At 43.6% G+C, this 27655-nt stretch overlaps 4 protein-coding genes across 4 annotated transcripts in view; 2 read left to right on the top strand and 2 right to left on the bottom strand.

The window, feature by feature from the left end:
* Nucleotides 1–1843, top strand: part of lpar6b (lysophosphatidic acid receptor 6b) — a 2342-nt gene extending 499 nt beyond the window's left edge. Inside the window, exon 1 of the mRNA XM_079171516.1 lies at nucleotides 1–1843. This exon is cut by the window's left edge and continues 499 nt beyond it. Coding sequence (XP_079027642.1) covers nucleotides 1–1050 — 1050 coding nt within the window. The 3' untranslated portion in view covers nucleotides 1051–1843.
* rb1 (retinoblastoma 1) overlaps nucleotides 1–12179 on the bottom strand; it is a 17612-nt gene extending 5433 nt beyond the window's left edge. Inside the window, exons 1-17 of the mRNA XM_079171515.1 lie at nucleotides 11974–12179; nucleotides 11453–11573; nucleotides 10717–10820; nucleotides 10375–10509; nucleotides 10241–10279; nucleotides 10041–10090; nucleotides 9128–9238; nucleotides 8808–8953; nucleotides 8625–8702; nucleotides 7797–7906; nucleotides 7639–7713; nucleotides 7316–7403; nucleotides 7097–7213; nucleotides 6946–7002; nucleotides 6739–6770; nucleotides 6515–6591; nucleotides 6145–6368 (exon numbers count right to left, since the gene is read on the bottom strand). Of these exons, the coding sequence (XP_079027641.1) occupies nucleotides 6145–6368; nucleotides 6515–6591; nucleotides 6739–6770; nucleotides 6946–7002; nucleotides 7097–7213; nucleotides 7316–7403; nucleotides 7639–7713; nucleotides 7797–7906; nucleotides 8625–8702; nucleotides 8808–8953; nucleotides 9128–9238; nucleotides 10041–10090; nucleotides 10241–10279; nucleotides 10375–10509; nucleotides 10717–10820; nucleotides 11453–11573; nucleotides 11974–12077 (1668 nt within the window). The 5' untranslated portion in view covers nucleotides 12078–12179. The remainder of the gene's footprint in view (nucleotides 1–6144; nucleotides 6369–6514; nucleotides 6592–6738; nucleotides 6771–6945; nucleotides 7003–7096; nucleotides 7214–7315; nucleotides 7404–7638; nucleotides 7714–7796; nucleotides 7907–8624; nucleotides 8703–8807; nucleotides 8954–9127; nucleotides 9239–10040; nucleotides 10091–10240; nucleotides 10280–10374; nucleotides 10510–10716; nucleotides 10821–11452; nucleotides 11574–11973) is intronic.
* On the top strand, nucleotides 4515–5489 carry LOC306704913 (lysophosphatidic acid receptor 6; the record flags this gene model as incomplete). Its single annotated transcript, XM_079171517.1, has 1 exon — nucleotides 4515–5489. The coding sequence occupies one exon, from the start codon at nucleotides 4515–4517 to the stop codon at nucleotides 5487–5489; it is 975 nt and encodes a 324-aa protein (XP_079027643.1).
* Nucleotides 12180–13200: 1021 nt separating the features above from the next.
* On the bottom strand, nucleotides 13201–22929 carry slc6a7 (solute carrier family 6 member 7). The gene is made up of 14 exons (XM_079172356.1): nucleotides 22658–22929; nucleotides 20570–20804; nucleotides 19969–20100; nucleotides 19130–19340; nucleotides 17873–18011; nucleotides 17617–17751; nucleotides 17401–17504; nucleotides 17188–17312; nucleotides 16869–16981; nucleotides 16640–16777; nucleotides 16441–16540; nucleotides 16132–16250; nucleotides 15174–15347; nucleotides 13201–14997 (listed from the first exon to the last, which is right to left on the bottom strand). Exons 1-14 carry the CDS (start codon nucleotides 22721–22723, stop codon nucleotides 14827–14829), a joined length of 1962 nt encoding a protein of 653 aa, XP_079028482.1. The 5' UTR covers nucleotides 22724–22929; the 3' UTR covers nucleotides 13201–14826.
* Nucleotides 22930–27655: the final 4726 nt, after the last annotated feature.

Genomic DNA, 27655 nt, shown 5'->3' with positions numbered 1-27655 from the left:
ATATACTGCAACAAGAGTGATGACTTCAAGTACCCTCTGTATAGCTCGGTTTTCAGCGTGGTGTTTGTGGTTGGATTCTTCTTCAACATGGTGGCTGTGTACATTTTTGGCTGTACACTGAAGCTGCGGAACGAGACCACGACATACATGATAAACCTTGTCGTTTCGGACTCTCTCTTTGTCCTGAGCCTGCCCTTTCGGATCGTTTACTTCGTCAGAGGCGAGTGGCTATTTGGAAAGGTGCTCTGCAAGATCTCCGTGGCCCTGTTCTACACCAACATGTACGGCAGCATCCTCTTCCTCACCTGCATCAGCGTCGACCGTTTCCTGGCCATTGTGCACCCGTTCAGGTCCCAAACTATACGTACTAAGAGGAATGCCAAACTGGCCTGCTGCGCAGTATGGGTGATGGTTCTTTCCGGAAGTATACCCACTGGGTTCCTTTTGAACACCACATCCCCCACAAATGACGACGACACCTCCTCAAACTACTGCTTTGAAAACTATTCTAAAAAACAGTGGAAGGCTGAGCTGTCCAAGGTGGTGGTGTTTATTGAGACCGTGGGCTTCATCATCCCGCTGATGCTCAATGTGTTCTGCTCGGTCATGGTGCTACGGACGCTGCGTAAACCCCAAACCATCAGCCGCGGCGGGTACCTCAACAAGAAGAAAATCCTGAGGATGATCGTCGTGCATCTGCTCATCTTCTGCTTCTGTTTCATTCCCTACAACGTCAATCTCATCTTCTACGCCATGGTCCGCACCAACGTCCTAAAGGGGTGCGACGCAGAATACGTGGTCAGAACCATCTACCCCATCGCTTTGTGCTTGGCAGTGACCAACTGCTGCTTTGATCCAGTCATTTACTACTTCACTTCAGAGACCATTCAGAGCTCCTTTAAGCGCAAGTCCACCATATGGCACAACGGGGCCAAGCTATTCGACAGGCTACAGATGGACAGCTCACAAAGCAGTCCGAACACGACACCCAGACACCTGACCCTGACCCATCAGAGAACGAAAACGCTCGACAACGAGTCTACGATCTAGCGGCGACTGTGTTTATGAGACATAAAGACTCAGGGATCGCTGGTGGAAACTGGATTTGAATATGAGGATGCAGGTGGAAGCAGAGTGGCCTTGAAGATCATAACACATAAACAATGGTTACCAAGGAGTCACTCTCTCGTGCGCTTGATCAGGCCACTGATCTATATACAGTTAACAGAAGAGTGGAACACGTTAAAGAGGAAACATTTAAAGTGTGTTGCAGCCTAAAGCCCCTTTATCAAAGGTGCCAATTCCCCACACACAAAGTGTGAAAACTCTTTATTCTCATGAGTTTACGATGTGTATTAGTGGCGATGGCGGGTGTCGAAGCCGTGGTCACGTGCACGGTGCTGCAAGCGAGCATCGGCCTTTGTGAGACATTGTAATTGTAGTCTTATTCCTCAGAGCAGATTCTCACTAAGAAAGGCTTTGGCAATGCTGAACAATGTTTTATGTAGTGCACTGTGTCTAAGTAGCTGTGGCAGCATGTTCAATAACTTTACCTGTTCTACTGAAAGCAAATAAAAGTTGTTAACTTAAAAAGGTTTTTGATTTTAAATTCACTACTCGTCGTGATATATTTGACATTAGCAGGGGGCCTGTTGTTCATATGCAACTGTCTTTGGGTGATACCGAATCATCTGTCTAGACTGATTAGTCATACAGGTGCCAACAACAGAGCTACAGGTACTGTGCCGTGAATGCACAAGAAGTCAATGTGTTTCATGTAAATGTAGACTACAGGTGTGGTCAATATTTGACAGATGCATTGCACCGGCCAACGCTGCAGTAACTGCCAGTGGCCTTATCTAGATAAGTGGACGCTTCTGTGAAAAACGAGGAATTACAGACAAAGACAGTGAACGTCACTGCAGTTGGATGACAATAATCTGATCCGTTTCCTACGGACTAACGGGTAAAGTGAAAACACACATCTCACAGTGCGATATTCTGCAGCTTGATTTTGTTCAGTCTTGTAAGAGCTGCATGCTGCAAGACCGAGCGCTGCTGCATTCCTGCGGAGAGGCCGAGCCCGAGGGTCTGCGCTGACGAGGGGAGACGCGTCACGGCACCGGATTGTGAAACGCAAGCAGGCGAGCGGCAACATGCCTCATGAGGGACGAGTACGTTTACAAAACAGAGCACATGGGGGGGGGTGCAATCTTGAGACAGATCTGGTGAACAATGCAGAATGTAAACTCAAAACTGGCACCCTCGAGACAAATAAAACAATTAGCCGTTACTTGAGTCTCGTCCTTGAGATGTTTGGGCTTCTAACGCTACGAAATGTAACACGAAGGAATAAATGTAACACGAAGGAATAGGCTTCTAATCAAGATGCAGCTGGACTTCCTCTATCCAACACAAATCAAATAGTTGTGCTTCTCAGCAGAAAATATCATTATGACTCAAAGCTGACATGATAATCACAAAACCTTGTAATATATCAATAATAGTGATGATATTAGTACAACTTAGTACTTCTATTTTTTACGAGTGCAGCAGAATAAATTAGTTATCGATCAAGACATGCTGTGTTCTTCATTTGTTATTTATATTTCCATCTAATTCCAAATTTGTCTCACGAGGGCCAGGTGGCGTGTAGCGAAGTCGTAATATGTGTTATAAATGTTTAATTATTCAAACAGAGACTCCACCCTGCTTCAGTTACATCTCAGTTTGATTGGTCAAAGATCTAAAGTGGAGAACAGATGAATTACTTCTTCTCTCAGCTGCAAAGACCGACATTCTGACAGAACATACATTCGGATCATTTGTATTCATGGTGACTCTCGACGCCGGCGCACACACGATGTACACGGTCGTGCGATTACAGCGCCGTCTTTCAGAGAATTATTCCTCTACTTGTGTAGTTAATGATCAACTCCAATCCCTTGTCCGGGTTTTTAACAAGCAGCCATAAAAAACACGACCATAATGAAACAATCTGTGCCCAACTGTAAGGGTCGATGGCCAAATTAAGTTGATTGTGAAAACTAGTTGGTTAAGACCAGATAACCTAGTGACCCGTACTCATCCAATGCATAAGCTCATTAACTATTTGGACTAAGTGGTGATGAAAACAAACCACAAGAAGTGTGCGTAGGAGTGTAGCGATGGGGGGGGACGACCCTGACCTATGTGTGAGTGTAGGCGTGAACGGCTCCGGTCGCATGTTGCACCGTTACAGCCTCCTAACAAGTCATCGTGCTGCTGGACGCCGGCTCCGTCACACCGCCATCGATGAGAAACTCAAGACCGGTGAGTGATGATGTTTTCCGTTTCAGTATTCTTCTGTTTTACCGATTGTGTTTGAGTTTTACACGCACAGTAGAGAGACACAGACTGTATGCATATATTATCATTAAGGTTGACCTGAAGACAAGATAAGGAATAATATTTATGCAATATTTGAGAATTTCTCTGGCTTTTACAATTAAGAAACCAAATGAATGCGATGACTAAGTGGTTGTACAGAAGTTGTGTTCAGATCACCGAAAGCACACAACGGTTTGAAAAAAAAGAGTTTTAAATTCCGTATTATGTCATCGAAATAAAATGTCTCATCAAATAAATGTTACTGAGAATAAAAAAAAAAGAAAGGGACAAGCTGAATGCTTGAGTATAGTGAGGATCAACGTTCTTGTATTTTGTGTTGTAATTGTATTTTTGAATTTAATGTTCAAAGGCAAAGTGTCTTAAGAGCATTCGTGTTTGGATAACAGTGGGAGCGCTCTAGTAATTCCTCAGTCAGTGGTATTGTTTCAACTCAATGGTCGTGTTGTGTCTTCAGTGTGTCTTCAGTTGTTTAAAGGCCGAAATTCCTGCTGAATTGGTCACAAAAAAAATGGGATAATGATGTGAAATTAAGGAGAAAAAAGTCCCACAAATCCTGATGACAAACATCAAAAATTGGTAAAGAATAATTAACATTAGATCCTCCTTAATAATTGAAGTTATTGACTGAAAGGTGCTAAACTGCATATTTGCTTACCTGCCACAAACTACAGTCATAAAATGACAATCAAGTTAAATCAACACTTTATGCACCAAATTTATAAACTTCACTAAATGTGAATTTACTGCAGGGGCCACAGTTTTACAAGGCGAGGCGATTCTTTTTCCCCACGCTGCACGTAATGAAACCAAATGTTTGCTTGTTTTATGAGAGCAGGAATTGGCAGTTAAAACCTCATTGACAGATGCATATCGTCTTGCATATCAAATATAAATTGAGCTATGTTGGCCGTAGTCGTGTATTCATGTCGCCTCAGCAAATTTACATTCCATAAAACAGCAGGCATCTTGAGTTTATTAACTTTTTACTCGCCACAGGTTCAACTCCAGCAGAAGACACTGAACCGGTTCCTTCCTCCCATCTTATATTCCCTTCAACCAAACTCATTTCCTCCAGATGCGAGAGCGACGCAGTGATTTAAAAAGGAAGCCCGTTATCTTGGGACATGGAGCTGTGGAATATGACCGATGTGCCAGCCACGCCCTTCTCTCCTCTGTCTAACTGCACCGTGGACACCAGCTACCGCTTCACCTTCTACCAAGTGTCCTACGGCGTCATCTTCCTGCTGGGGTTGGCCACCAACGGCCTGGTTCTGCGCAGACTGTGTGTATCTCCCCACACCATGAACAGCACCGCCATCTACATGCTCAGCCTGTCGGCTGCCGACTTGTTTTTTGTAATCTCTCTGCCGCTGAGAATCTACTACTACCACCAAAAGGCCAGGGCCTTGTCCTCCAACACAGGAGACCCGTCTAGTTGGACTCAGGGAGCGGCATACTGCCACCTCACGTTCACCCTCAAATACATCAGCCTGTACGGGGGCATCTTCTTCCTGGTGTGCATCGCTGTGGACCGATACTTCGCTGTCGTGCACCCGCTGGCCTCCACGCTCCGCAGGCTGCGTGTTGCACAGCTGGTAAGCGGGGGCATCTGGTGCCTGGTGCTGGGGCTCAGCGTGGGTCTGCCTCTGCTGCGCTTTGCAGCCACTCGCAAACACCAGCCCTGTCTGCTGGACCCGTCCTCGCGACGCCACCGCGCCGTCATCCTGGCAGCCCTGGGCTTAGTCATGGGCTCATTTCTGCTGCCCGCCGTGCTGCTTCTCTGCAGCTACTGCAGAATCCTGAGCGTGCTCCGCAGGCCGAGACACCGCGGCCGTCGGCACACCCTCACAATCATCTACTGGGTGCTAGGCATCTTCCTGCTGTGCTTCGTCCCCTATCACGTCAACCTGCTGGGATACACCCTCACACACATGGGGCTGCTGCACCACTGCGGCCTGGCCAAGGTGACCAAGGCGGTGCACCCCGTGGTGTTATCGCTGGCGAGCTCCAATTGCTGCCTCAACCCGCTCGTCTACTACTTCTCCCGCAGCCTGGTGCACAGGGAGGCGCCCGGTAGTGGAGGCAGTGGCAGCCAGTGACACGGATTGTTTCTTTATCATTATATTAAGAGCACTGGACTACTCTATGGAACAAATTCCAGAAAACCAGGACTTTGTATATTCATATACAGTATCCCATACTGTGCGCACTTCTTTGAAAGTTAAACTTAAGAGAACTCCGCATGTGTAAATACGTTATCTGTATTTTTGTTCCACACTGTCCGCTTCATCATTTTCTTCAGTATAATTCGTCAGTACAACTTCAATGCGTTTGTGAAATATTGAAATGCAATTTATTTAAATGAATTTGTGAGGAACCTGCCTCCTTTTACGACTAGAACTACGGCCTTGCAGTTGTATGCCTCAGTCAACCAATCAAGTTGCAGTTTATATCCATGTCTGTCCCAAATGTCATCACTTTATCCTCTTAGACATTTGTGGGAAATTGTCATAATTAGCATGTGGATTCTTGAGTTACGGTCGAAAACGTGTTATTTTAAGTTCTTGAGTAGTTTATATGTTGATCTAATATATCATATATGTAACTGTTGTAATAATGACTACATAAAAAAAACCTGCTGATCTGTTTTTCTTGTGTATTTTTAGTGTTCTGTTGTGTATGCATGAACCTCACTGACGTGCTGCGACACTAGTACCAGCACACTGTCGTGGCGATGCGAGATAAAAAACTGACCGTCCTCCAGGCGATTCTCTCCATGATGAGGTTCTCGCAGGTCTCCAGGTGTTTGACGATGTCTTTGCTCAGAGTGGGCTCGGCCTTGATGAAACTCTCGATGACCTTGTAGAAGTCAAAGGCGGGGAGCTCGGCCACATCCAGTATCCAGGGGAAACAAAAGTCGGTTTCAACCGGGTCACCGGCACCACTGTGGTTGTATCCTCCGGTCTTAAAACTGCTCTCTGATCAGGAGGAGACAACAACATTATAACAACGTACTGCACATCTACAGGAAGTGTTGCCCTGTATAACTGATGACTGTAAATAAAACACAGTTAGTTTTGTGACTGCGTCTGTTATTAACTCGTAAGAAGATTACAGGACACACCTCCATACGTTGCCATCACCACCTCCAAAGCGCAGGCCAACAGTGACGTGTGGAATGTGGAGTCATTGAGGAGTTTGCTGGAATGGAAATCACATGACTTAGCTGAAGGCAAATCACGCTTCACTACTAATTCAACACACAGCGTGCGCGCACAAGTACATACAACAACTCCATTGATTGACTTCTTAACTGTGATTAAATAACACATTTAAAAAACAACATACCTGAAATTTTGTACAGACAGTCGCTTCTCTTCCTACAAATTGGGAAGTAAAACAACACGAGTTTATGTCATCTACAGTTCACGTGAGTTGCTTCCTATTCACATATATTTATTTATTTACTGTTATATTTAAATTATCCAGAGCTTATAAATAAAAAAACATGACATCATTGAATAAAACTAAAGAAATAAACAATCTAACAAGTACCGATTTCAGCATTGCCTCCATGATTTTGTAATACAGTCGGACACCGAGTTTGAATCTCTGAAAGACAAAAGAAATATAAAGTCAAGACACAAAATGAGCATCGTGAGTATCGCCATTGTTGCTCATCGTCTTCTTCGGCGTTCGTTCATACCTGCCATCCAAGTACGACACAGCGCGGGCCGACCGCCTCGCCAAACCGCCGGCTGAACGCCTGTCCGAGCGTCTCCAAACGCTTCAGCACATCCTGCGTCGGGTCCACGGTGCAGTTCTGATCGCGGGAAAGAGGAAAACGGGAAATACGTCAAATGAAGGTGCTACAGCGCGGTCTCGTGGGACATTTTAATCCGCGGCGACACTTGTAGAGACTTACTTTGAAATACGTAGCCAGGTTAGTAGATGGCTGATCGCCACTGGAGGTGAGATCACCCCTCAGCTGCTGAATGGAAGTCATGGCAGCTCTGATGAGACAAAACAAGAGGTGATATGGTGTCATTTAATATTTTGGAAACAGGAAACTGTGGGTTTATCTCGATCTTTTCACACCTACTGTGACAAATGTAGTACATCTTGTAGTTTTTTTATTTCACTTTTTGGGTACTTTGCATATACAAAAAAGTGGAAAAGATCCAATTTTCATCCTAAACACTTGTCTAGTGATTTTTTCAGACAATAAACAGGTGAGTAACTGCTCACCTGATTGGAGTCTGGGGAGGAATGAGTGCGTCTTCATCTGACATGTTCTTCTTCGGGGTTCTCTCCACCTGCGATCTGAAAACAGGAGCAGCTTATGAAACAACAGATTAGCCCGACCGTCATCAAAACACTGAATTGTGAAGAAAAGAGGAAATTACATCTCGACTTTAGGAGCAAGAACAGTCTCATCTCCGTCAAAAAACAGCCGCCCATCGATGTCTCTACTCTTGAGGTAGTGTTCTTCGTATAGTTGGTTGAGGTCTTTCGCCTGTGGGGAAAATGAACGGTTACCCAGTGTGCCTTCTTTATATACAACTGTACATGCAAGGTTGTTCAACAGAGACTGAAGAGTTCTCCATCAAATCTGACCTTAATCCAAAAGTGCTAAATGCTAAATTGTACTCAAACAAAAGCAGTGCGTGGTGCCCTTCCTACATGAGCTGTTTACGTGACCAGCCCTGTATATGAAGTACAGAAAATCATTACCTACTGTAAAAGAACAATTCAACTGTTTTCAGAGAAATGCTAACTACTCCCAAAATCTAATTAACGTAATACGTTTTTTGTTTTTTCCCCAGGCCCCTCACAGGTCAGATCAATTAACGGAGTAGATTATTTACACAAGACACCTCTGTAAATAGTGCATAACACCAGCTGTCCTTTAATCGGATTAAATAAATATGTCTAGTGTCCTTCTTCGAAACGTGTGTCGGCAAACAGTAGCATCCTGTGTCCTCTGTTCTCACACCTGTCTCTGCAATATACCACCCCGAGACACCACAATGGATCCCCTGCTTGAGCACACATTTCCCCGACACCATGTATGTGAAACCAAACATGCATGAGCAGTAAAGGGAACAACCAACAGCTGTCAGACACTCAACAATTCAAAAATAGGAATAGCAAGCAGGAAGAGGTAACTAATGGAAACAGTGGGTGAAGTGCAGACAGCGAAGCCAGACAGGAGAGCAGGTGTCCGCCCCTACCTGAGGGAAGTCCGGAGACCTGGAAAGGTCCAGTGAGTCCAGGAAGGCAGAGAAACTGTTCTGGTATACGTTCTTCACCTGCAAATACGGTTTGCATAAACAAATGAGGCCAAATACACAAAGGGCAGAGGGCGAAACAATGCGTTTGGACGATGACTGTAAGCACTATAAAAAAGCTCTGACCTCTTCTACATTGCACTCGTTCTCTTTGCACAAGGTTTTGAGAAGCGGTAAATCCACCTCTGGCTCCAGAGGACGGGGTTTGGCTTTGCTCTGGCTGCGGCGAGATGTTCGCGTCGGAGGGCTCTGAACTTTGCTGATGGCTGATTCTGAGAGACACACAGTCAAGGAATTAGAAAATCTCTGAGAGTCATACTCAATAAATCCTTTCATGACACAGAATATTGAGATAACATTTTCCAGTCATCATCGTTTTTATGTGTACGGCAACAAATCAGGCTTGGCTTGAACTTTGCTTCCTAACTTTTAACATAGGAGCTTACTGTAAAGAGGTTGCAGAAGGTCCGGAGGACAACGCTTGATGAAGAACTCCAGCGTACAAAGCAGCAACTGGAACGATATGACCAGGTCATCCTCCATCTGCAAGGCCCTTCCTGCAAAGCAGCAGAGACGCAGCACATGAGAAGCAGCCTCACATTATACTACCGCTGCAGACCAGAAACCACAGAACTGCAACCGTGAGGAGAAACATTCATTTGAGCACCAGAGGAAGGAAGGATGGAAAGTAGAAGATGGAGAAACATGGAATATGTTCCATCAAGTGTGTTAACAGCTTGATCCTACTTGTTGTTAATATGTTTAAAGGCTCCAAGTGTTTTTCAACCTGGACCCTATTTCCCATGTTTTTGTGTCTAAGTGACTGATGGGAACAACGATGTAACCAGCCGCCGCAAAACGAGGCATAAAGAGCAAATGAGCAGCATCAACGTAATGTTACGAACACTAAAAAGTGCTCGTTTCTGCCGCCGACAGGCTCAGATTGTTATATAAGATTGTTATATAAGACTAAGACTTCATATAATGGACCCTACAGAGAAATAAAAGGTTTTTTCTGACCCTTCACTTGACCCGGTCTGTTTGTTACTGGATCAAAGTCCCGCTATAGGAGAAATTCTCATCCACGTTGTCGAAATACTTTAAATATTTAGCCATGACATTGAAAATCTTTTAAATAACTCCAACAGCAGCAACGTCTGCCATGGCAAAAACAAGCGCCGTTAATAGACATAAAGTACTGCGCCAGCTTGCCTCAATAGGATTACATTGAGAGCCAGGAGCCGCTGCCATCTGAAGTGTTCTCGCTCAATACTGGACGAGTTTCAGAACGTGTTGTCCCTATTAGTCAGTTAGTTTGAATCCAGGTTGAAATATATCTAAATGTATCCTTTAACGTACCTTTCGCTAAAAGAAACATTGTCCAGCAGCTCCGCATGGTCTCCCTCTGCCTTGGAAAAGAAACACTGAAACATTAGTCACGAAGCTGCATCCTATCTTCTATAACAAGCACTCAATTATCCAACACAAGACCATAAAGATACTAAAAAAACAAGTGACAGGCACATTTCACACATGTGGTTAAAGAGTCTCCAACTTACTGATCATCAGAAGCCAAAGCAAAGATGTTCTTGCATGTTCTGAAACAAAAGAAATGTTGTCATCGATTATCATTTTGCCCCTAAACTGGTCGACATGAGTGAAGAACCCGCGCTGTGTTGACGAGTCCACTCACTTCTCAAACCGCTGGTAGAGAGCCAGCGACACGTCGTACTTCTTCTCCAGTCGTGTCAGTGCTGAGTTCACCTTGGTGCTTATGGTGTCCAGGTTCACATCCAACTTCCTCACCAGAGCCACAAACTGTTTTACACTACAAAAACAAGTTCATATGTGTGAGACATAGAAATAAAAAAAAAAATGCATGGGACTAAATAGTAAAATAAAATCTGAATTTCTTTCTACCAAAGCTTGTATATGAACCACGGTCCAAAGAGCAGCCATGTCTATTCAAATGACTCACACCACATGCATTGATGTGTGTCAGTATTTGCCAATAACGTGCATCAGCAGTACTCACTTCAGACGGACTGCTTTCAGAACCTGAGTTACAGTGAAACAGACGACGTCCACCTCCGTCCCCGACACAAACAGACAAGCCCCCCAGACCCTTTTCTGACTCTCCTGAAATGAAATGAAAACAACAAATAAAGTTTACAATTTATATACAACATGCACTATTATTTGAAACATAAATCCAATAGGTCTGTTATAACAGGGCATGTATGTTATTCTGTCCACCTTTGTTATAGTTTAAATGTCCTTTAACAGAAGGTAAGAAATAAAACTGAAATAGTATTTGGACTGTGTGCTAAAGACAAGCTTGACTTTTCCTTTAAGAATTGCAGAAAGAGAGTTTTGTCCAACCACCACATGCCAGGAGCATCACACACTACACACTGTGCCACATCACCAGAACAGTATAAACTGGCACTTTGGCAACACTAACAAAAATAATAACAGATCTCTCTTGTGACACTGCTTATTATGTGCAATGCATCTGAAAGAAATGCAATAGCACCTTTGAAAATGAGTGAGGTCATGGTCATTGTAATGGTTGTGGCCTGGATGCCAAAGTGGGCATTTTATTCTGATCAGGCAGTATAAACAGAGTGAAGTGAGAAAAAGTGAGCAGTCTTCAAAAAGAGATACTTGTGTCCTCAATTTCCACTCATGCCATTTCCTTTGTTCCACCAGGACAGTCAACTGGATCACAACATTGCAAATGAACTGACTCATAACTTATAAATACATACAGCGATTTCATCCATAGACTCTTGAACGGTTTTCCACAGCGCCCAGGCACGGTCACACACCAGGTCCGTCACGTGAAGGCTCCTACACAGGGTCACCAACTCAGCATCCTTGTCTCTGTGTCTGGAGGATGGAGGCCATACATCAACATCATGGAGAACACATGCAGCGTTTACAGGACGTCAAAACAAGCGCACCGTTTAAAAGCAACCTCCGTGTGTCAAGACTCAAGAGATGTATTTGTATGTTGTAACAGCGTTACAGCTCATTCTACACACATGCTAGATAACGTTAGTTATACTCGAGACGTTAAAGCTCACTGGTATTAGCTCTAAATGACGTTACAGGCCTGACTTAGTTCAAATAAGCTAGCTAGTCAGCCACTTACCAAGCTAACGTTAGCAAACTAGCTCAAACTAGCTAAACACCGGGGTTCAGTGTAAACATACGTTACACAGTAAACAACACGCGTGAATTCACTGACTGCTGAGATTGTAATGCGGCAAAAAAAATAACGTCTTACTTTTTGAATGATAACTCTGGACCCTCCTTCTTGTCTGGAGAAACACTTTCAGCACTTTTCACCTCCTTGCTCTGTGTCTGAGAGTTGCGCTTTTTAGGTGGCATCTTGGTGCACGGTCACCTTAAAGGTACTGTATTTATTAAAACGATAACTATGTTCTGAAGGCAGTAGATGAGGTTTGCTGAGTTTAAAGCCCACTGCGCGAGCTCCGTGGCAACAATACAACAAAACTTAACTGACTTCCTGAAAGCGTTTTGAGGTGGATGCTCGTTTTGTATCACAGCTGTGCGCCGCGGGGTCTCGGGTTTTAGACGCACAACCCGCCAGTGTTTACTACTCCTTGTATACTAACCAGCCCACTGGGTGTATATGCTCGTATGAGTCTGTTTAAACCGGGCACTGGCGACAGTTTCATTAGATAACCGGGTTACAGCGTTATACTTTTCTTAAACTCCCTGCGAGTGTCCTTTCACATGGATCACGTGACACACCGCAATCGAACGAACCCAAACCCACTAGATGAAAACGCGGGAAAATATCTACGCAACATCCGCTCATTAGCATTTATCCCGCCATAACCACTACCCATACTGTAGACGGAAAGAAGGCGGTCATTACAGCTAATCTAATGTAGGTATTGTTATTATATGATGATGTAGAACGTACATGTCTATTCTACTGCCCCTGCGCCCCCATTTTATTTTGTTTACACTGTGTATGTTTGTTTTCACTTCCTTCTACATGTTATTACGCACTGATGTTTTAACTTTCTTCATTTATCAAGGGAACATTCATATCAGCATTATCACGCAGGCTTCAATCAGTTCTCTTTGGTTACTGTAACATCTTTAAAACACATTGGATTAAATGCGTCTACTCTGCACCTTAATCTTTGAGCAACCATTGCCCTCTTGTGGTAAAAATCACTAGTGTTACTATTTTTATTTCAAATGATTGTAAGGTTTGGCAACACTTTGGGTCACAGGCAAAGAAAACATCCTCTTTGTTGCCTCAATTGAATTGCATTTAAAATAGCCAATTTTTCCCAGAGTGTATTAGTTGTGTGTATCCTTTCACCAACAGGCCATCATATGGTCACCATTAGTTTATTGTTTCAAAACTAACTCTGCAAACTCAATACAAAATAAATAAAACTGATCTTGACTTCATACGATCATCTCACAACTAGTTTTCATTCGACATCTTTGAAAGAAAAATATCCAAAAGTCACAAAAAAGAAATACTAATATTTAATCATTGTGCATATCAATATGCAAGAGAATGGCAACAAGGTGTATGAAGGCAAAGAGATTTGCTAAAATGAGAGGAGTTTCATGGCGTGATCATACAAAGACAAAGGATATTAACATGTTCTTAATCGAAGGTTTAAACGTAGTGATCCTGCATTAAATATGCTCTGAGAGAGAAAACAAAGATGCTTATTAAAAATACACACAAATCAAAAGTTTCATGTGACTGAAAGCGTTTTAAAAATGCAGGTATTGCAGATACGACAGGTTTCTTTTATCAGTCATCGTTCACTTATTTGCAACAAGACACAAAGCGCATATGCCCTAGAAAACAGTTTTATCTGACACTTCAAAAGATAAAACACCTTCATGCGACTGATGTGTCCAAGTGAACAGTCTCATCTGGATGAGGTCTTTTTGTAATTCTTAATATTGTTTTTATTACTTATCTATAATACTTGTTTTGATCTTGTTTGTCTTATTTGCATTATACTATATGCTGCTGTAATCCTGTAAATGTCCCCACTGCGGGACTAATAAAGGATTATCTTATTTTATTATCATATTATTTCCTTTATGTCCCAAGTTTAATATCATTGGGCTTTTCTAGCATAGGTTCTATATAAAAATATTTGTAAAATAATTGCCCAATAACATTTATAAATTAAATAGTCTGGGTAATTTGCCAATAAATAACATTTAATCTGATGTTGATTTCTTCTCGAAGCAGGTCCTCAAATCAGAGTAACATTTGCGCCTTCAGAAACTTGTGAGAAATGTAAGAAAGATTGAAACAATGACAATAATCATGTCCTCGAAAGGGGTAATACATTCAACCAATGAGTGTCCCTCCAAATAACACATGTAACCAATGCTAAACAATGATTAAAGGAGGGCTTTGTGCTTATAGCAGAGGGGAAATTGACAATGAAGAACTGTCAAAGCCAAGTTCCCGTAAACATAGAAAAAACAAAAACGTTCTTCTGTCGATACTCACTGACTCCATCAATTTATTTTTGAAGGAAAACAAAGGATAGCTAGACAGTCCCACTTAAAAGCCTGTCTGCATTAATAGCATAGAAGGTAGTTTTGAAATGTGATCAAATCAATGTATCCTGAGCAACAAAGTCAAGTGATGGCTACATTTTCTGCAGGAACTGGCAATTTGAAATCCAGATGTTCAGCGAAGGCATGTGGACGCATGGACTCTACCTAATAGTTCCTTTTTAGTTTACAAGTTTAAAAAACGTTCCACGTCCATCGTGGTTGTTGAAGGTAACAGTCCAGAGACGCTGCACTTTTTGTTGCCCCTCCTCTTTGTACACGAGGACATGACGTCTGGTCTCTTCAGCTGCTGTTGACTGCTGTCAGTGAAAATTCAATGCTACTATGATAATAAATATAACCAGCAGATACAAAAATATAATTCCAACATACATAATAGTATAAATAAAGCAACAATCCAACACTGCCCTGCAGGACACACGGTCTGTTCAGACACGGCAACCAGAGCCTAGCTGGCGCGAATAACATAAAATCAAAAAAACAATAAATTCCTCTGTCGCCTGACAACGTAGTTTGTTCATCACTGCTCTTTGTGCCGTCAAGCCTGGCTTCCCACCTCCCAGTTCATCGCAGTAAAGTCCATATCCGTGAGCGTGACGGTGAACGGAGCCTCCACCCTCTCGGGCTCCATGCGCTCCTCTACTCTGTTGCTGTTGTTCAAGTTGTTCACCCTCCAGGAGTTCAGCGGTCGAATCGATTGCTGGAAACGCTGCAAAAGAGAGGCAGCAAGAGACGGCGGTCATAAACCCTCCTGCACAGGTCATTTCCTCTACCAGTGTTGCACTGTATGTTTAAACGGATACAAGCAGTGACAGTAGGTGTGATCATGGCAGAGGTGCAACCGGACCTCCTCCAGTGACAGAATGACATAGTGCTGCTACGGACCTGTTTCAGTGTTCCAGTTTCCTTGCTGATGGCCACAATGGCCCAGATGAGGATCTGTAGGCAGCAGGTCGCGCCCATGCACACTCCCAGCGCTTTACCCCAGCGTGGATACACATAGGACCCGTAGTGGAGTGATGTGTTGTACATCTCAATGAAGATGTAGGTCAGGATCAACTACGGCCACAAGGGGAAACGGCACAGGGTGAGCAGAGGAATGTGTCCTCCAAACAAAAAAGCCACAATGGCAGCAGAAGAGTGAATGAGAAGGCCAGCAGAGAAATGCTACAGGGGGGGGGGGGGGGGGGGGACTCAGATTGAATGTCAGTTTCTCCTCTTGAATTATTCACAACTGCTATTGTGGAGATTCCAGCACAGTTGGCTTCATTTCAACGTAGTGATGCTATTTAAGTTTTATTTTTGGAACTTTTGTAGCAGTTGGTAATTGAGTTATCATAACTGTGTTCTCCCTCAGTTAACGATAAACTCTTTAGCCATTTAACGGGATGTTTTTAACTCACTGGGACAGCACAGGGTCTCACCCTTTATCAAGTTACCCTTTGACTGTAAGTGAAACAATACAGTGCATTTAAAGGTTGCATCAAAAAGGTATTTCTGTATCAAGTAGCATCGCTGTAAATGGTAATCCTGCTTCTAGAGCGGCAGAAATAATAGAGGGAGTGACGTAACATGGATTGTGCAACTGACGCAAACCAACAATACAGAAAGGCTAGAATATGAGCTTTAGTGAAGGTCATCGCTTTGATTTAGTCATAATTCTTACTTTAGCAAAAGAACCTTGATTTAGAAAACGTTATACAAAACCTATTAATGTCAGTGCATTTGGATTTTAGAAATAGATATCAGGCAACACAATAAGCCAGCTGCATTTATACGGGTCACATTGTTCCTGCAACTACTAACAACAAATATCACTATTAATACTCATGCGCTTACTCACCAGCAGAAGAAATGGAGTGAAGAAAACCCAGCATGCTTTGAAGTAATACAGCACTTTGATGCACCAGCCAGGGCAGGGGCAGATCATATCAACGATGTCCTGACAAAACTGGTTGACTCCTAACAGAAAAGTTCATGAAGAGTTGCGTGTTAGGAGCGCTGGAAGATCTCATCGGGACAACAGAGCATAACAGATCATGTGTTCAATGTGACACTGATACAATCAATAAAGAAATAGAAGGGCACTCGGAGCTGATGATGTGGTGTTAGAGGAGTTTGATGAGAAGGTTAGGGGTGTGTGATGGGCTACCGTAGAAGAAGGAGATGCCAATGCACATGAAGAGGGTGATGATGATGAGGCCGAAACTAGTGCTGAAGGAGTCAATGAGTGTGAACCAATAAATTCCTCCCTATGAAGACACAGACAGCAAAGGTGAATTGGGAGAGGGATCACGGAGAAGATGCATTTACAGCCTCATGCATCACTTACTGCAGCGTAGCACACTCACATTAGTCACTAACAGGAGGCCCATGAGGTAGAAGCAAAAACACAGAGCGCCCAAGAACAAAGACTTGTGCAGCATGTTTGATCTGAGGTGCGGAAACTCGTCCAGCACGGCCGTAGTGATGCCCTCCATGTTGCCAAACTGTGAAAGCAGCAGAGCAGAAGGTTTGAAACATACGGAGACTCGTACATCTTTATTTCTGCTAATGTCTTTGAATGGCATGTGGCCTCACCAGCGTGTCGATCCCCAGCATGAAGAGCATGAGGAAGAACATAATGGACCAGAACGCAGAGCCTGGCAGCAGAGCAAGGGCCTCTGGGTAAGCAACGAAGGCCAACCCAGGACCTGACGGCAAATAGGAATACATCAAGGTCAAGAAGGCAATAGATGCGTAACACAGAGGTTTAATACAAAATGCATGAAATCATTTTAAATAATGAAGTTAAAATGTTGTTATTTTCAGATTCAAAATTGTACATCGTTAAGATATCAGTCAGTCTGGACATCTGGAATAAAGATGGTTTGCTGAACAACATGAGCACAGTAACTACCTGAATCTGCCACCTCCCCGACGGGCACTCCCTTCTTCCATGCCATGTGACCCAGGATTGAGAATATGGCAAAACCTGCAAAGAAGCTGGTGCCGCAGTTTCCTCCGGTGATAATCAAAGTGTCCCTGGAAAACGAACGAACCAACGAGTAAGAGACTGAACCCGTCATGACCGCGACAACAGAGCACATGGTGCATCAGAGTACAAACTCACCTGATGACATTGTTGTCAAACTTATTGTAAGAGGCCATAGAAAGCAGCCCTCCAACGCCAATACCTAACGAGTAAAAGACCTGTGAGGCCGCGTCATTCCACACCTGCAATGCATCGGACAGAAATATGCGTTAAACAACGAAAATATCTAGTTCTTTATAAACAAATCCTCGTCACCGTTCAGCCTCATGTGTGCCCGTCTACCATCAGAAGTACCTGCGCGTTGGCTAGTCGGCTCCAGTCTGGTGTGAGGTAGAAGGCAATGCCCTGAAGAGAGCCCTCCAGTGTAGCACCTCTGATGATCAAAACAATGAGCACAACGTACGGGAAGGTAGCCGTTACATAAACCACCTGAAAACACAGACGGCACAGACACATTAGACACGATATGGCAACGAAAAGGGCAGGATCGTGTGTGTGTGTGTGTGGGTGCTTTGTGGGAGCTGACAATGACAACTTTGTGTTGATTCACCTTGCCAGAGCTGCGGATGCCCTTGAGTATACACAGGAAGATGATGACCCAGGCAGCCAGGAGGCACAGGGCCAGCTGCCACCGGACAGGGCCCGGGTCGTGGAGGCCCTCGCTGTTTACCACACCCAGCACCTGCTCGCTGCAAGACACACAAGTCACGCACAAAGCATGTAAAACAGCACACCTCTTACCATACCTAATGCCACACATTGTAACGCATTGAGTGACGCACAGTGAACAGGGCCCGGTCGCTAAGCTGGATTTATTAATAACTGAGTGGGAGTGAAGGCATCTGTCTGAAGAAAAAGACCATTGTTCATAGCACTCTATATTATCCAATATATTCATGAACACCGTCATGTATTGTCGTTACAGGCATTCGAGAGTACGTAATCTGTTCTGACGGCCCTTTAGTGCCAACAAGCCTGTGGTTTCTGTTCTCTTTGTGCAGCAACACCTTTTCTCAGTTCAATTCAATTAAATTTAATCCATTTCATTGTACTCATCCCCGGTATTCGCAGCAGAGCACGCACACACACACACGTCGAGTCAGTAGTGGGAAGTGGGGATGGACAGATTCATCAAGGGGAGAGTTGCCTTTCTCAAAGACTCTGAATGCCTGCTTTGCGTTTTTTTGCCCCGGTGATGGGGTCAACAAACTGCCCTAGATATTGTACCTTGCCTCTGTATGAACCATTTGGTTTGTTTGCCATACATCAATAAACGCTTACCTTCACTTTAAACAGGCCGTCAGCTGTCATTGAGGTGCTGTGGCTGCTAAATGTATTCAGACATCTGAGGAGTAACTGTGATACTTAACTATTAAGGTCATAAGGCCTTACAACTGTTGTTATAAAAACACAAGGATTTATATTGGCAAATTGGAAGTTATATATATATATATATATATATATATATATAATGTAGGTGTTATGACTGTGTAATGAAATATAGTTCCAGGCATCATATAAGGGGTTGCTGCAAAGTCCTGAGTAATAACAGCTGAAGAGGTGACAAAATAACCAGTTTAAAGAGTCCAGCCATTGTAAAGAATACATTTTGTTTGTAGTATTTGATCAGGGCGTGTACACAGCATGCTAGAGCTATTTACAACTCTGTCAAAAAGCAGTGGACAAATGTGTAATATAAAATAACACCACATAGAAATAAAACATGAAGATGCATGGGCCATTTGTTTCTCAACAGCCTGCCTAAACCTGTAGGAGGCTTTTTCACAAATAAGAAAGACAAACTTACTTCCAGAATTTTTCTGTGGGGCTGAGTCTGTGAGCAGCGGAGCTGTTCCCAGTGGTGGCGTTTCCACAGAGACCCACATTGGCTGCAGCCTCACAGGACCAGGGCAGAGGGCTCTGGAACGAGCTGCCCAGGTAGTAAAACGTCCACGCTATGATGATGTTATAGTATAGACACACCAGCGTGGACACACAGAGCATCCCGATGCCAATCCCTACAGGGAGAGACACAGCCTTTAATATCGCAGAACAATATGGATATGAATATCAATATGGATATGTAAGGATACCGTTTCAGTATACAGGCAGCTATGAACTCCCTGTTGTATAAAGTGGTGGAAGAAACCAAAAAATACATATTTAATGAACACCTCAGAGTGTATCACTCCTTCCAGTTAAAAATAAAAATACTACTTATGATAAAAAAAAACTCTTTCTGGCTCTATTTCTGGTTCTAAGAGAGTTCTTTATCAGATGTCTATATTTAGCAGCTGCAGAGCTCGCAGGCATTCTTAGGCCCGCATGATGCATTTTAGTGAGGCGATGACGTGATGTGACTCAGCCAGTTATTTTCCTTGACTGTAACGTCAGCCCGGGCCGACTGGCGTCAAACGGGCATATTGACGTCAACTTGAGATTCCTGCTCACTTCAAACTGGAGGATCAAGATTCCAGGAGAATTATTGTCGAACTGGGATGCAATATTTCTATTACATTTAACACCGTCTTACTAATTACATCGAGTCCCCACCCTGACATGATTATCTCCAGACACTGAATTACAGTGTCTGTTAGCGGGTGAATACTGGGCTCAAAAAGCATGATGATACAGGAGGAGTGTTACCTTTGAGCAGAGGGCAGCATTTCCACACAGTGATGGGGCCGGCCGCTCCGTACTGGCCTAAACTTAGCTCCATGAGGAACAGTGGAACACCCGTGACGAACAGCATAATGAAGTAGGGGATGAGAAACACGCCTGCGAAGAATAAAAAAAATACGGCAGGTTGAGGAACGCTGGTGCTTGGGGAGACATCCACGGCAATGGCTTGTTTTGTGCAGCAACATATAAGACGGTCTGTAGAGGCAGGATAGCTAACACGCTCTCCGTCTACATGGTGCTTCACAGGCCCGATGTTATTCAGCTTTACTGTGACTCAAGCTCCAACATGTTTCAGAAGGGGCTGCACAGTGCACTGGGCTGGGTTAGACAGGCGGACCATGTGTCTGGTGTGTAATCAAGGAAAACCTAAAGGATTAGCAAATGTTTTGAGCAGCCACGGAGAGCTCTGGACTGAGTGTTGTGACGGCATGATTAGGAAGACACACCCAAGGGCAGGGCAGAGAGGGCCTCTTGCCCAAATGGGTGGAACAAATCATTACAGACATACGGCATTTAAAGCATTTGAGACTTCAGAGGGCAGTGAACCTGCTTGTAGGCCGCTCACCTCCTCCATTGCGATAACAAAGGTACGGGAACCGCCACACGTTCCCCAGTCCCACGCAGTACCCGATACAGGAGAGCAGGAACTCGTATTTCCCTCCCCACTGCTCCCTCGGGATAATCACTGGAGCCGGAGTGGGACTCGGGGCTCTGGAGTCATACTCTGACTGAGGTGAAGGCGTAGCTGTCGAGTTGTGGCCATTTTGAGTGACAGTGTACCCGTTCAAGTGGGCTGAATTCTAGAGTAAATAAAATAAATCAAGCAACGGGAAATGAATCAATGAGAATTTGAATGATTCATTATTGTTTGAGTACATCACCAAGTAAAAAACATCAAACATTCGCTGGTTAGAATGTAAATATGACATCAACTAGATTACTTCTTCTTCTTCCTTCCCGCAGGTCGTCCACCTCTAAAGAAGAGAGGAACTATTTTCTCATGTCAGTCAGGTCTCAGGGAGGAAGTCTGATTAACAGATAACGGCCGGACTTCTGCTTTATGTGTTGTTACCGCCATTGTTCAGTGTTTACCAATGACGTTAATCAATTACGCCAATGACACACATACAATAATCATACAGTTTCATTAAAAGTAATGCATTTGTTTTTAGTCATCCAAGTTGTGATGTCTTTCTGAGATTTGTTTGTATCCCCATTTTTTTTTCACATGCACAAAGAGAAAATGTTAACATGTGTGACATATGGAGGCATAGAGACCTCAAAGTAGGACCCAGGAAGTTAAAATGCTGCATAATGTAGTTGTCTTGACAAGATGACTTAATGGAGGAATGTGTCAAACCAACTGCAGTAACAAGAGAAAACCAAGAGGGCTGAATATGATTCAATGAACAGCATCAAAGGCTGCGCTAAAAGAGAAAAGACTGTATTCTTCATAATCTGGTAAAAGAGCATTTGTCGATAAACAATACAGGATGCATTATATATCTACGGATTTATGATTATTACTTTCATGATTAATCAACTTAATCATTAAAACATTATCTAATCAGAAACGAGCCCCATTGAGATTAAAAATCTTTGGGCAAATGTGCTGTCCATGAGAGCAGCACCACAGAGAACATACACCATAGATATATATAACATATAACACAGACTTGTACTTATTTCGCCCATTTGAGAAGCTGGAACTATAATGTTTGGTACTAATGCTTGAAAAACAACTGCAATTAATCATTAAACAATTAATCGATGATATAAATTGTTGGCTATTACTTTTCTGTCCATCAACTCATTAATAGGGAAGCACCAATACCAACATCAGGCCGATACTGACTCAAACAGCTGGATCGGGTGTCGGTGACAATGGGGCCAATCAATTCAATTCAGTTCTATGTTTGAATACTTTACTATACAGATTATAAACTGGAATTTGAATTCAATTCATTGATTATTTGTTTACATTAGGAAAGCAATGTTTACGTCAAGCCTGACGCCTTACATGTAGTAATTATTCAGTCACTTCCACACAGTGAGGCACATAAACACCGGCCGATCCGAAGCCCAAAGCCCAGGTATCGCCATCGGTATCGGGACTGGAAAAAGTCAGATTGTTGCATCCCTACTAACCGATCAAACAACTGATCGTTGCATGCTCAACCCCCTTTTACTGAGGACTTTCTATAATTGCAAAAATCCTGAATCCTGTAGGAGGATCGCAAATACTGAGGTCTGGGTCAGCATTATAAATCTAATTGGCACGAAGCTCGAGAGAAAACTCAAATCCACAATGCCAACATGCCTTAAAGTGTTAACTGCAAGTGTTGTCTGTTGTGTAAAGACTTGAGAAGAGTCAGGCCAAACACATCTGCTGCTGAGTACACATGGTGTATCTCTATAGCGTCTACAGTGAGACTGTATCGGTGCAGGAAGGCTATAGCCTGAAAGGTGAGCGCGATGTGGGCGGACTGGTTGAACCGCTTCTTATTCTAAATACACATTACCTGCCCTGAAACGACCGGTAACGTTCACCCCTAGGGAGCCCCGGTGGGTAACATTGGAGTCCCACAGTCTAGCACGAGACGAGTCTTAATGCACAGAGTTGATATGTTTGTTTGAGGACCTCCGCTCCTACCTGCGCTGCGGTCGCACTGTGTTCAGCGGGGCTCCCGAGCGCCGCTTTGCCGTTTTCGTCCTGCATTTCCCCCACAAAAGTCGCCGGCCGGCCGGCACAGGCTGTACTTTACTGGTTTATTTGCCACTCGTTAATCCATACTTTTCCCCCTCCCTCTCTTAGATGCGCTCCATGGTGCTGTAGTTTCTTTAGTGGCAGTTTGAGAAGTACAGTCGGTGTTAGCCGAGTGTGACCCAGCAGGGAGACATCAGCGATGACGAGATGAGGAAGCAGGCCGGTGAGCGGCGAGGACACTCGAGGCGGCGAATGTCGGGGGAGGCAGGGCGCAAGTGCAGCACAGGCAGGGAGGGAGGGAGGGAGGGAGGGAGGGGGGGGGAGGAGACACCTCCTCCTCCCTTACCTGCGTGGCTTTGTGTGAGATGACGACAGTTGATTCAGACATGTTTTGGAGGGCTGTCTTCCATTTCTTTTGAAACCAAATTATAAAATGTATTATCAAAATAATATTAAGTGTGATGTTTTGTTGTACCGTAAAAGTATATAATATTATTAAATCTGTATGGACCCCGGGTCACACCACCAACAGAATCAACAACATTAGTGGCCAACCAGGTATAATGTTACTTTTTGAGGTCATGAACAGGTACATAACGCAATAGCTAAAAGTCCATTCTTGACCATTATAGTTCTAAACAGTAAGTGAATGAACACAATCGGGCACAATTGTTCCCTCTGCCCTGTGGCATTGTTTCATGATTTTGCTGCTTTTGCTGCTTTAAAATGTCCCATCTGTCTATTCATGTATTTTTAAAAGTTTGAGACAAGACAGATCATTATTAAATAATGATATTATCAATACATTGATCTTGTTGGCTGCTGAATATCTGAAATATATAGATGAATATTCGTCTGAAATGCCAGACGTCATGTGTGAAAAGTACATGAACTTTATAGATGCTCAAAATTCTGCAGTTGCTTCACAGTAAAAAAAATACTAATGTCCAGTATTCAGTTAGTTTAGTGTCAATAGATTCAATATAACTTTATGTTTGTGGTTACTGTAAGCAAAACAAAAAGCTGAAAGGGAAGCTCAACATCTTGTGTTAATCTGCTTGTGTGTGTGTGTGTGTGTGTGAGAGAGAGAGAGAGAGAGAGAGAGAGAGAGAGAGAGAGAGAGAGAGAGAGAGAGAGAGAGAGAGAGAAATATTTCTGACCACACTTGTCAGTACGACTTCCTTGGGTGTGATGATTGAGTCAGGTTGGCTCACATTTGAAACCAATCAACCACAGACATTCAGCAATAGCATTTCATATGAAACCCCCTGCACAGGAAACAACAGCTCCTCCCACCAAAATGAACATAAACGGATACAGTAAGGGCCGTATCGAGGAGAAAACGCATCTAATCTACCAATTAACACTACAGAGGGAGACATTTTACATGACTCAACCACGGTTTTTAAATAGCCTGTTGTCCATAATCGTTTTGATGGTGTGATGTTGAGTGGCTCTTTTTCCTTCTTAGGAGCAACTCGTGGACTCTTTAATCCACATAAGCTCCTGATGCTTCTCTAAATCCATCCAACCTGTTGGGTGTCTTATACTTAACAGCCCTACTCAACAAATCTGGGTCGGTGGATAGTGTAGTGAAGCGACACTGTTGCTGCTGGTGCAGAGCACTTTAAAGAATCACATTGTTGACGATGAAGATTTAGCCCAATTTGATCGGATCTTAGTTTGGCGCCAGCCGACATTCTCGTCATGGAGGAGTGAGGCGGAATAGAAACATAACTGGACGAGAGCTTGAAGAAGTGAGAAGAGGATCGATTTCGTTGAGAAAAATGGATCTCCAAAACCAATTGACAGGCGATTGGAGCCCGTATTTTTCCAATCAGCCACCAGTGGGGTTCGACGCAAGTGCAAACCATCGTCTTCTCTGCAGTGAGTTGAGAGGCGGCTCTGTCAGGCTGGAGGACAATTCAGATCCATACTGCAGCATATTATGGAAGGACGCAGAGCGAGCAAGAGTCAAGAGTTGTAACAGTCGGTCATTTGCCATGGACGCTAGAATAAGACTCAATAATTTGAAGGCAGGGTGTAATTCACCTTTGCCTTGCTGTGCCACAGATGGGATGTTGTACAACTATAACTGTCAAAAAGACCTCTGGGACAGGGAAGAGCCACAGGAGGAAAAGTCTGCTTTGGACTCGGTGGAGCTCCTTGATGTAGAGGACGATGTGCAGGATGAAGAGAGCTGGTAGGTGCCATCAGACCCACAGAAATAATGTCTGAGAGTGTGACTTTGGGCTAGCAGGTTTGATATATTGTCCATGTCACATATTAAGGTGCTAGTGTCTAGTATAGATGCTCATCAGGAGGGCTGACTTCTCAGTTTGGTATTTGACAGGAACACTCTTCAGAACAGCTCTGTTCTTTACATAGTGCAGGAGTGAGATATGTTCATAGCGAGCGAAGTGTTCCTCACAGGTTGTATGAGTCTTCAAAGAAGCAGGCGTTTGTGGAGAGAAGTGAGTCTGCTCTCAGATGGTGCCGACACGTCCTGGATAACCCCAGTCCTGAGATGGAGGCGGCCTGTCGCTCACTTATAAATAGGCTGGATCAAAGTAAGCAAGCGGCACAGACTCACTCACAGATTCCTCTGAGTGTGATTGGTTTGGTCACAGGTTTCCCTAACTCCCACCTTCTGTATTGTCAGGATCAATCTGTCATTTCTACAGAGCTCCTGCAGTTTTCCATCATAATGTCGACTCCTTTACGGACAAAACATCTATCAGCACAACACACAACATCTCTGAGAGGCCAGGTAATATGATAATGCAAGCTTTACTCAACTTCTACATTATGACAACCTTTATGTTCACCCCTACACCCCCTAAAATCTGCACAGATGACTCCATAACCACAAGCTACAGACTGCAGAACATCACAGATGTCCACATTATGGCTCGTCTACAGGAAGCCAGTGAGTAGAGAGGAATGTTTTCAATGATCCAGTGTACACTGCATGGTGCTCAGTGACAGATGTATTGAGATATCCGTGGTCCATATTTTTCAGGTTTAAGACAGGACTATGTTTCAACACCCGCCGGGAGAAGCCCCGAGTCCTCAGTGATGTTTCCGTCTTATTTTAACAACACTGTTGAAAGTGTTGGGGACTTTGCTCCGGGAAATAAAACCGAGGCCTCGTCCTCCTCTTGTTGGCAGCCCGGTGTATCGTCACTGAGCTCTTCCCCTCACCAGTCACCAACATCAGTAGCTGAGCAGGGCTGCCAAAGCCCAAAACTGGCCAGACTTCACCAGCAAGTCACCCAGTTCAAGCTGCTGAAACTCGCTCAGAATCAAGGTTCGCAGCAGTTTTTCTACTTTCTCTGCAGTTTTTGGTCTGACAGCTACAGACATTGATGATACGTTCATTTATGTTTTACCTCTATCTTATAATGTGAGGAAGAGTGAACTTTCTGTTCGTCAGTAGAAATAGATAAATCACTTTCAAACACATGATATTACATTTAAAAGTTATTTTTTAAAATTAGCAGCACATCAACAGTACTTGCAATTACAATTGTGTGTGTGTGAACTGGACATGACCCTGATGTGTTTTTGCAGCAACATCACCAGGCAGGACCAGGTCGCCCATGGGGACCAGCCTCCGCTCCCTCCAGGCTGTTAGGAACAGCCGAAGTCTAGACCCTGACGACTGCCAATCTGCTGACCCAATCTTTTTCCCACCATCCGGTCTGTTTCCTAACATTAAAAAAAAAGAGAATACCAAGAAAATTATAATTTGAGCACCTTATATGTCAGTGCGAGAAGTACAAATTGGTACTAAATTGTTTTCTCCAGGAGCATCATCTGTCAATAATGGGTCGACTTGTTGGTCTTCATCACAATCTTCAGCGCCCGTGAACCACAACAGCTTGTTGTGCTCAGTGAGAGACTCCTCCGACAGGACCACGGCCGTGCTGAGGTCTCAGTCCCTCAGCCCCTGCAGGATCCCCTCACCCTGCTCAGGGGTACATAATCATATACATCCTTTATAGCAAGGCATGTTCCTCTGGGCGAAGGCTGATCAGATGGGCTGGGATCTGAAATTCTGGATCTGGAATTTAAATTGCCAAGACCACCTGCGACAGTGCTTGAACAAAAAAGTAATGTTGACTATTGTAAAAGTTGGAGAATGTAAAAAATGTCAGGAGGTCTTTGCCTGTTAAATCCACCCATCTGAGATACTCTGAAATAATGGAAGTGAAAAATAATTCTCTGTACTATCAAGTCATCATAAGACGCCAGTTAGCTTTGCAAGCATATTGGCACAATCTGAGAACTCAAAGATTAACAGTGTGGTAATTGGAAGTGACTTTTGCAAATTTCGATTGCTGATTTGAATGTGGAAGTGCAGTCAGACGTCGCTTCAGAGCGGCGGATTGCAGAATAGGCTGTTGTCGCCACAGGAAGTGTGCAGTTTACCGTCATGAAAATAAAACATAACAGGTGACTTCTGCACAATAGGAAGCGTGCTCGTTACTAAGAAATAGACAGAGGTGTGGGTTTGGTTACTTCCTAATACGCGTTCAGTGTCACGTGTTGATGTGAAATGCTGTTCACTTTGCTGGAGTCATAAACATTTCTTTCATTCATAGCAAAACCATCAAAAGTCCGTATTTGTTCAGCTTTCTTTGATCTTTACTCTGCTATTTGTGCCTGAATGAGATCCATTAACACGCAGCACAAATGAAATGTTCTATGATGTCATTGTACAGATGTTTATTATTAAGGGGAATTGGTAAAGAAGACAGAGTGTGTTAGTTCAGATGATACATGTGACAATTTATAACTTATAATACTAAAATGTGTTCAGTGCAGTTCATGTCTCCGTCCTATTACAACGGAGACATTTGATAGTCTGTATACCAGCAGCATACAGCCCTCTGCTGTTCATAATGTTCATGAACATGTTTGAGTTTTGATTATGAATTG

The sequence above is a fragment of the Pholis gunnellus genome (assembly GCF_910591455.1).
Source record: "Pholis gunnellus genome assembly, chromosome: 13".
NCBI classification, from domain to species: Eukaryota; Metazoa; Chordata; class Actinopteri; order Perciformes; family Pholidae; genus Pholis; species Pholis gunnellus.
The sequence above is the reverse complement of the archived record's forward strand: the minus strand, read 5'-3'. Positions and strand labels throughout refer to the sequence as shown.

What these genes read in the sequence shown, in the direction of transcription:
- slc6a7 (XM_079172356.1), bottom strand. Translation starts at nt 22,723, where the DNA reads ATGCAGGACGAAAACGGCAAAGCGGCGCTCGGGAGCCCCGCTGAACAC. An exon ending in TTGTTATCGCAATGGAGGAG is followed by an intron (nt 20,101 to 20,569) that starts GTGAGCGGCCTA and finishes TATTCTTCGCAG; the next exon opens with GCGTGTTTCTCATCCCCTAC. An exon ending in CGGGGAGGTGGCAGATTCAG is followed by an intron (nt 16,982 to 17,187) that starts GTAGTTACTGTG and finishes ATTTGCCGTCAG; the next exon opens with GTCCTGGGTTGGCCTTCGTT.